Source organism: Acanthopagrus latus, chromosome 11 (assembly GCF_904848185.1).
Source record: "Acanthopagrus latus isolate v.2019 chromosome 11, fAcaLat1.1, whole genome shotgun sequence".
Classification (NCBI taxonomy): Eukaryota; Metazoa; Chordata; class Actinopteri; order Spariformes; family Sparidae; genus Acanthopagrus; species Acanthopagrus latus.
The window spans coordinates 28,134,621-28,143,538 of record NC_051049.1 but is presented as its reverse complement, the minus strand read 5'-3'; the positions used below and the strand labels follow the sequence as shown (position 1 = coordinate 28,143,538).

The 8,918-nt window shown below is 37.9% G+C and overlaps 2 protein-coding genes across 3 annotated transcripts; both read right to left on the bottom strand.

Annotated features, from left to right (window-relative positions):
• Positions 1 to 8: 8 nt before the first annotated feature.
• psmg4 (proteasome (prosome, macropain) assembly chaperone 4) lies at positions 9 to 3,294 on the bottom strand. Its single transcript, XM_037115435.1, has 3 exons — positions 3,008 to 3,294; positions 1,526 to 1,601; positions 9 to 368 (listed from the first exon to the last, which is right to left on the bottom strand). Exons 1-3 carry the CDS (start codon positions 3,182 to 3,184, stop codon positions 247 to 249), a joined length of 375 nt encoding a protein of 124 aa, XP_036971330.1. The 5' UTR covers positions 3,185 to 3,294; the 3' UTR covers positions 9 to 246.
• A 676-nt stretch (positions 3,295 to 3,970) lies between these two features.
• On the bottom strand, positions 3,971 to 8,259 carry bphl (biphenyl hydrolase like). Of its 2 annotated transcripts, none has more exons than XM_037115432.1 (7): positions 8,047 to 8,259; positions 6,093 to 6,196; positions 5,836 to 6,002; positions 5,505 to 5,658; positions 5,203 to 5,334; positions 4,386 to 4,509; positions 3,971 to 4,215 (listed from the first exon to the last, which is right to left on the bottom strand). In XM_037115432.1, the coding sequence occupies exons 1-7, from the start codon at positions 8,127 to 8,129 to the stop codon at positions 4,125 to 4,127; spliced, it is 855 nt and encodes a 284-aa protein (XP_036971327.1). In that variant the 5' UTR covers positions 8,130 to 8,259; the 3' UTR covers positions 3,971 to 4,124. The 2 variants fall into 2 exon arrangements, with proteins under 2 accessions (XP_036971327.1, XP_036971329.1); XM_037115434.1 differs by lacking the exon at positions 8,047 to 8,259 and adding an exon at positions 6,477 to 6,500 and having other exon boundaries at positions 6,093 to 6,219.
• Positions 8,260 to 8,918: the final 659 nt, after the last annotated feature.

Genomic DNA, 8,918 nt, shown 5'->3' with positions numbered 1-8,918 from the left:
ACTAATGCTGTTTTCTAAGTGTTATTTTTTTAATATGATGCATTTGTACAAAAAGCCATAGGCCTACATGTTTTGATAATAAACCACTTAATTTATTATGTCAATAAAAGAACACTTGATGTGGCTGCCTGTGGTTATTGTGTTGATTACAGGAGGAAGGAGTAAGCTAGTCCACAGAACAGAAATGAGAAGCACCTGCTCCTTTATGTTGCCCTACACGTCCTCAGTTCAACACAAAAGTGTGTTTTAAAAGTGTTCAGGGTGAAGCTCCAGCTCCTTTTTGATCCTGTTCTCCACCAGCAGACTGAGGTTGGAGTCTGTCACTGGAAGACTGTAACTCACATACACTTGCTTTTTGGTCTTCTTTGCTGCAAAACAGACAGAAATTAAGAATTTAGGGCTCCAACTAGCAATTATTTACATTGTTGATTCATCTGGCAAATATTTTCTCAATCTGCTCAAAACTGAGGAGACAAAAACAAAATAATCATTTCACTACATCAAGCCTGCAACTTGTCGTGATCATCATTTGTGCCATTAACTGATTAATACAATACGATATAGTACAGCTCCAACTAAAGATAATCATCAGTGCTGATAAATCGGTTGATCTGGTGATATGTAGTTTGGTCTATCAAATGTCCGTAAATGGTGAAATATGTGGATCTGTGTTTCCCAAAGTGTTTTGTCGACAACCCTAAGATATAAACTTTACTTTCATGGGGCCCGTAAAGAAACCAGAAATAGGTCACGTTTAAAAAGGCTGGAGCACCGAATTCTGACTTTATTTCTAAAATGTGTTGAGGCCACTGATTGTCAAAATAATTGCAGAATTAATTTAAGAATTAGCAACTAATCAATTAATCTGTGCAGCTCTAAGACAATTATTTCACTTTAAGTTCAGACAAAAACATAAAAACAATTACACAAAAGTTTTTTGAGTCTTGGAAGTTGTGGAGACTCGAGATAAATGTTTCCCTTCTGTCACCATTTGCAGATTCATGGACTGTGTCCATTTTTCATTAACAACCATTTTCCACAGTGAATCACGGGCTTATTGTGTGTTTTTCCACACGCAGAATTTTCAATTCAATTTGGAGTGGCATGTCAACTTATGAAGACATGCATAACTTAATTTGCATGACATCGGAAACGTGTGGCAGTGAACATTATTATCACTTTTATTCTTGTCAAACTTGTGTTGTTATTTGAGGTTTACTTTTTGTCTAGAGTATTTGAATCAATTTGCAGTCATAACTGCATCAACACACAAAGCAGACATGTGTGATGTGAAGTTTATAAACTGCCTTGAGAGTCAGATGAACCCATGAAAATAATCTAATAACACATCAAGCAGCATCTAGAGAATTGTTCACTGTAATGTTTCTAATAGTGTGTCCTTAATATCGACAAAAGAGAACCCTGATGTCTAAAAGAAATTGATGGCTACATAATAACTTAATATTATAATAATAACTTTCTACATTAAGAGCAACAGTAAGACACATAACACACAAATCATTACCTAATCTCTGTGCCAAGGAATTTGGAGCAGTGTTGGATGGGTCCCCCATGACTAATGTAGATAAAGGCATTGAATCCTGCAGACAAACATACAACAGTGATTAATACATCTGCAAGAACAAACTCTTTATCTCTAACATCATCCATATTATTATTTTCTTAAAATCTGTTTAACAAGCCAGCTGTTCCCAAAGGTTTTCAAAGTAAATGCACATTTTGATTATCTTTTCTCAGAGGGACTCCTGACAAAGGAGAGCTTTGTTGTTTCTGGTTTATGATTAATTCCAGATAATGTCAAGGTAAATCTACCCTGTACCTTTTGCAGCAAATGTATTATAATTTTATCTCCATTTTCTCTTCCTATATTCTTATCCTGTTTCCGCTGGAAGAGTACTGGATCACAGAGACCTTAAGATTAAGTTATTACCCACCACAGAGCTTCAGGAAACAAACGAAAGGGTGAACTCATCCATGTTTCCCTTGTAGTATTTAGCAATGGCTGCCTGAGATGAGACAATATGGATAACTTCCTCTGTAATGGTGTACTTAATTTTATATCAAGTGTTGGTGTACCAGTTTAGGTGCTACTGGATAAAATAATCAGACAGGAATATCTATTTTTAAGAAATTCAAAAATACATCATTAAAAACATGGCACACTTTTTTTCTGGCAGTCAATACTTTCACTTACCGTAGTTTCTATATATCTTCCTCTCCTGAACAAAGGACATAGTGTTGTATCTGTATTACTGAGATTACTTGCATCACTCTACTCCAGTGAACATGTTGTGAATGTTTTGAAAGATATCAAAATTGCGATATGATTCATGATCAATGGGAATAATCATTTTTTGAATCACGACTTTAATTCTTACTAAAAAACATTACAATTATGATTAAGAAAGTTGATTTTTTTTGTGTACACACACACACACACACACACACACACACACACACACACACAGAGACACACACACACACGCTTTCTAGTTATGTTGTTTTGTATTTGTATTCCTGCTTTTAATCATCACTATTCAGCAAATTCCCTCAAAAAAAATAAAAAAATCTTTCCACTTATCTTTCTAATCTTGTTGTTCAGTTGTAGATCATTTTGAAACTGCTCATTTCATTGAATCTTCTTGAAATGTTTTTTTTTTCTCAACCATTTTTATTTGTATCCAAGACGCTTTGTTTGCAAAATTTAAATCTGTTTAACGCTTTTCAACGTACTTTTAGCATATATAACACAGTACCCTGACAGCAGAAGCAGCTAATGAAGTTTATAATGGTAATTTCTCTGATTTGGAACAACTTACCCTGTATACGTTCATCAACTTAGATATTTAGTCACAATAAATCTGCATGTGCTCAAGATACCTGTGTTGGGTCCCAAAGCTGTAAACAGAGCTCGTATTCATTCCAACGTAAACCTGGTCCAGCTACTTGATAATTTATTAACTTAACTTGCGTTTACTTTACTCACATATTTGCTGCTCATTGACACCGCCAGGTTGGACAGCACCGGAGTCGAACCGATCCAAAGGAAAAACCCGCCGCTGAGCTTCATGACGTGAAAGTGTACGACTTGCTCCAGAATCTTCTCTGAGAAATTGTGCACCGTAATGGCATCAAACGCCGCTCCGTTCTGTGTTTCGTTCATCTTGTTTATTTTTAACTGAACTAGCTGTGGCCAGTGACCACTCGAACTCGTGCTAGCTGTAAACAGAAACAGAAAGAGCCACTTCCTGGTTGGAGAAGAACGGCAGCCCAAAGCAATCGATCATCTGTGCTCAGGCATGCAGCACCAGCACAACTGATCTTAGCCTTCAAAAACACCTTGTACATTAAATATAACAACATTTAAAGTAAATAAGCAACCTGGCGCCTTAATAAAGGACTTACAAGTTGTAAATAATAGATTTATGATAATGTTCAACGTGAAATAACTCACAGTAGATCCCCAAAGTTACCAAATCTTGCTACTTTTAAATAAGTTAAATGTACCATTAGCCTTGTATTAGCCACATTGACAACAAACAACGTTACATAATATAAAAAATAAGTCACCCATTTACAATATATAATGGGAATAACAGTCAACATAATAGCTTTTTCCTTGTAAGAGAGTAACAACAGCCCAAAACAATGGATCACCTATGCTTAGATGTGCAGCTCTAGCATGACTGATCTTGGACATAAAGAAAAGACCATACAATAAAATCAACACATAAAGTTAGTAAGGTACCCTTAAACGTAATAAAGCCTGACACGTTGTAAGTAACTGATTTGTGAAAGCTAATATGTCATTTCCAAAGTGAAATCAACAGACTTGTAATCCCCAAAGTTAGCTAATATTGCTGCCTTTAAAAATAATCTAAGGGTATACCATTGCCTTATATTGGCCACATTTACACCAAATGTTAAATGATGTGAAACAGGTCACCCATTTACTACATAAAAATAATTTTAATTACATTGTGAAAGCAGTTAACAGTTGATCCTCATGAAAACAGAGTACAAGATAAACTAAATTAAGTCTCTTAGTGTCAGTGTTTCACAGTGGTTCTTCACCATGTTATTTGAATGTGTTAATTATTCACTCATTCTTCCAGAAAGTCTTCAACCAGTCTGTTGAATTCATCTGCATACCTCAGGTGGAGATTGTGTTTGCCCTCTGGCATCAGGTGTAATCTAGATTTGGGACAAAAAGGAGTCACATGTCAATTCCTGAATTTTACCTCAATGTCGTTTGTTTCGTTTCTGTGTCGTTGTTGTGTTGCTGCACTTAAGTCAGTGAATACAGTCAAATATTATCTGCTCTAAATAATGGCTTTATTGTTATAATACATGTGTGGTCTCACCTTGAGCCCTTGATGTTTTTAAGGAGGTACTGTGGGTGGAGGCTGGGCACCATTGGGTCTTTCTCCCCATGGATGATGAGGGACGGGCAGCTGATTGAGGGCAGAAGCTCCATGCAGATACTCCCTGAACAGAGGAAGTTAAACATGATGGTTTTACTCTTTTCAGGTGACATTGATATGACATTATTATAACACCACACAATTACGGATTTTTGCCCGTAGGTTCCTGTAGAGATCTTGTACAGAATTACATATCTTCCATCTTAAATTCCAAGTCTCTATAAATACTTTACCACAATCCTCCACATATCACCTTCCTTTGACATTGCATCATGACTCCAAAACATTTCCCCTCCATCTCTTTTTTTTTTTGTACTTTATTTTTATAGACAGAACATAGACAATATACAGAAATACATTGAACAAACAGTTGGTCACCTATACATCCATTCAGACACTATACTGGTGGAGTTACAAATACAATGACAGCTCAATGAGCATCTCTTGTGGACATGTACACAATCCATTTTTTTTCCAATAGTGCAAATATTTATCAGTCTGTAGATTTAACGAAAAAGTCATTCTTTCCATATTTTGAATATTGGTCACAATATTGATCCAGTCAGTCTCTGTCGGAGGCGCGACCCGCAGCCAACTTCGAGTTACAGTTTTCTTACTGGCTGCTAATAATATTTTTAAAAGATATGTGTCTGGCCCCAATATATGGGGTGCCCTCCATCTCTTGATTGTCTTGTTTCTGATGGTTTTCAGTTTTAGATTGCTCCACTTGTGTAGTGAGTCTGTATAAATTCAGTACCTTCTGGTCTTTTTGCAAACTGTGTGATCCCATCGACCCAGCCCTCCCAGGTTTTAGCAAAGACTTGTGCTCCATACACCTCCTCCATGGGCTGCCTCATCCTCGCACTCCACTTGGAGACGTCACGAACCGCTTCACACAAGAACACACAATAAAAAGTTTAGAAAGACTATATCAAGCACGCACACAGAGAGAGAGAGAGAGAGAGAGAGAGAGAGAGAGAGAGAGAGAGAGAGAGAGAGAGAGAGTTTAGGACTACATTGACATTTACCCAAGACAATAAAAAGTAGGAGTGGCAGTACCCTCGTAAAGTGTGAGGTCGTCCGGGGAAACGAAGGCGTTGGATCCCCATACAACCATCTTGCTGATCAGGTCGGGGTTCTTTGCTGCAGCAATTAGAGCTGTGATTCCTCCATCGCTCCACCCCAGCAGAGAGAACTTGCCAAAGCCCAAAGACTGCCAATAAAATGGGTAATATTTCGATTACTTCTCTTCTGAGTGGCAACATCTTGCTTTAACGTTTTCCTTAACTGAGCTCCCAGATTTACACACCCATGTTCTTTTAGGTAACCTTCAACATTATTCAGATTGCTAATAATTATCACCCTAGGCTAATCAACACATGTATTAGACCTTCATCAGATCCACAGCGTCCTTTGCGTCCCTCTCAAAGAAGTCAACCGGGAAGTCTCTGTCTGGGGGGCGGGATTGTCCATAACCACGGGGGTCCCAGCCAACTACGGTGAAGCGCTCTTTATTCAGGGACTTCAGCTGAGGTCCGAAATCAGTCCGAGTGCTTCCTGTGGGAGAAGAGACCAAATTCATCCGCTTAAAGGTTGTACACATGCATGAGACCGTCTCCACCACAGAAGAGGTGTGTTATGTTATACCCAGAGCACCAGGAATCAACAGCACAGCGTGTTTCCCCCTGCCCGTCTGCTCGTAGTACAGATCCACTCCATTAACATGCTGCCTGCCTGAGGCCACTGAGGAGCTGCAGAGAGACAGACGTGTAGACTGTGGCAGTGATGGTCATAGTGATGGAAACAAATAAAAAAGCTCTGTCTAAAAAATATTTCATTTGACAGTCACAGTACAACCAAAAACAACAAAGCAATTCTTAATAACTATTATATGGCAACTGTACACATAATAATAAAATAATAACATGACAATACTGCATCTTTCTTGTGTTACATCAGCCTTGTTGGATCCATTTTGCTTGGATCCACTGTACTTTTGATGTAATGGCATTTTGTCTGTTATTTCTGCACCTGCACCATGTGACAGTTTCACAGTTTGCAGCTCCAAGTCATTGTGACCTACTGTTGAACATAACACATGCTGTGAGGAGGGCTTCTGACCTGGAACATGGACAACAAGGACACTAAATAACACATTATTAAACATGAAGCTCTGACAGAGTGCCACCTAAACTTAACAAGTCACCCTGGAAAACACCTCAGTGAGGTGTTGCATTAAAAACCTCCTGAAGGATAAGATCCTGGAAGACTTGGATATTTCCTTCAAGTTTTTCATTTTAACACAGTTATGATCAAAAACTTAAAACTGCAGTGTATTATATCTATATAGTCTATGACTGAAAATGAAAAATACTAATAATAACTATGACAATGGATGAATAATAGATATTCATGTCAGCACTGCTGCTCCTCCTGTGTTTTGCTTGTATGCACTGCCATTCTGTACAGACAGTTTATATGTTACAACTGGTTTTTACTATTTTTAACAACTATTTCTTTTTATTTGAATACATACCCTGTGTTATTTTTGTTGTATACCTTAGCTTTTTGGCTTATCTGTCATATTGTTGCATTACTAAACTTACTTATTGACTCAAGTTTTATTAATTGACCCATCTTAAATAAACTAAGCTATCATGACATTACTACTTTGCAAAGACATTTATCACAGTTATTTTCAATTAAGAAAATTAACCTTTGAAAAGCAAGACTTTGAGTATAGTGGCCTACTCCGGTTGTGAGGACTGCAGATTTACTTGATTGTAGAGGGAATGCTTCGATAATATGGATTTTTCAACAGTGGCTGCTAGTGATAGCAGCCAATAAAATACTTCTGTTACTTAAGCAGTATTATTTCTAACAATAAATAGTAATGCACATTTACGGTGATCTTGCAGGATTTCTTGTATGTTTCCCTTTTGACAATAGATACAGTAATATAAATTAGTTAGGGAGATTAAGAAAAGGGTGCATATGTGCATGTGCATGGATATGCACTAGAAGTCAAGTGAAATGTGTCATATTTTGTTTGGGAGCTATTCATTTGGAAGGTTAGTTCTTCATAGGTGTTTTCTTGGAGCCAAAAATTTATAGCTGACTAGGTGACTCTTCATTGTAAATGTGTAAACAGACAGTTTCTCCATTCTACAGGACTTTTCCTCTAATTCTAAAGTGTGTGTGTGTGTGTGTGTGTGTGTGTGTGTGTGTGTGTGTGTGTGTGTGTGTGTGTGTGTGTCACATTATCTTGAAGACCAAACAATATTCTCAAACCACAAAGTAAATATTCAGACCTGTCACAGAATGAACAATCAAGTGAAACACTAAAATATCCCAGTATCTCGAACTCATTTTGTATCATTCCTTGCAGCCTGTTCATGCTGCACTTCCTGGACATGTTCTGCCATCTAGTGGACAGAAGTCACACAAGCCTCCAAGAGAAATTCTGCCTTAAGGACGAAAACATGACCAAACACAGGGCAGGCATTTCCTGCGTAACCACGGAGCTCCATGGTCAAAGTCCACATGTGAAGAAATGTGCTTATAAACATGCAAATATGACAGTTAACATGCAAACAGTTACCAGTGCTGCTGAATCGCCGTCATGGCTGTTTTCAGGTCAGTTCTACGTTTCAAGAAACGTCCTCCGAGTAAAAACAGCGCCATTGCTCGGAGGTCCGCACCGCCCGGGTTCCTCTCTGCGCCTCTGTGTGGTTAAACAGTCAGCAGCTCTCCTGTCCGCCTGACCTGCTCCGCTTCTTTTTGGATCCCAGGAAGCTGCAGTCACTTTGGCACTTTCCACGCCGTTTCTGTTTACGGAAAAAAAAAAAACAAAAAAAAACGAAGACGAAAGTACGAAGGAGAACCGAAAGGCAGCATCCACATCAGTGTTATATATAGAGTATTAAAATAATCTAATCTATGAATAGAAATATGTTTTCAGAAACTTACGCACTTCGGGTTTCTAACAATTTCCGGGGAAAAGATCTCCGTAATTTGGAACAGGGGAAATAAAGACTGTGCCACATTAAACACTGTATTTCTCCGTTTGTTTCCACAGGAGTTCCCCTGCAGGTAAAGCTAGGTTACAGATGAAGCCAGCGAAATATTCAATCATCATTCCGTTGATATTGGAATTAGCTCTATTATTCATATGTTTACAGTTGTTTCCTTGCAGATAAAGATCACTTTTTTTTTTTTTTTTGCATTTATAGCTGTTAATATGACTCATTCGTTACACTTACAAATATTTTAAATTGATTTATTTGAAATGTACCAATAGACAGTTTATACAGTCTGCACAAACCAAATAGGGAATCTCCTCTAAGGACAGGTTGAACAGACACACATGGGACCTGTGAAATAAGGCTCTACTTTATTTGGTACATTAATGAATGAATGAATTAATGAGCGCTGTGTTTTCTATAGTCGTGAAACCCCAGAGTTCAAACTCCC

Excerpts from the sequence above, each read along its gene's own strand:
- psmg4 (XM_037115435.1), bottom strand. The coding sequence starts at position 3,184 with ATGAACGAAACACAGAACGGAGCGGCGTTTGATGCCATTACGGTGCAC. Across the intron at positions 1,602-3,007 it reads TGTCAATGAGCAGCAAATAT|GATTCAATGCCTTTATCTAC; the intron begins GTGAGTAAAGTA and ends GTTTGTCTGCAG. Across the intron at positions 369-1,525 it reads TTCCTTGGCACAGAGATTAG|CAAAGAAGACCAAAAAGCAA; the intron begins GTAATGATTTGT and ends TCTGTTTTGCAG.
- bphl (XM_037115432.1), bottom strand. The coding sequence starts at position 8,129 with ATGGCGCTGTTTTTACTCGGAGGACGTTTCTTGAAACGTAGAACTGAC. Across the intron at positions 5,335-5,504 it reads CGACCTCACACTTTACGAGG|CGGTTCGTGACGTCTCCAAG; the intron begins GTACTGCCACTC and ends TCTTGTGTGAAG. Across the intron at positions 4,510-5,202 it reads GTTTGCAAAAAGACCAGAAG|GGAGTATCTGCATGGAGCTT; the intron begins GTACTGAATTTA and ends TCCTCTGTTCAG.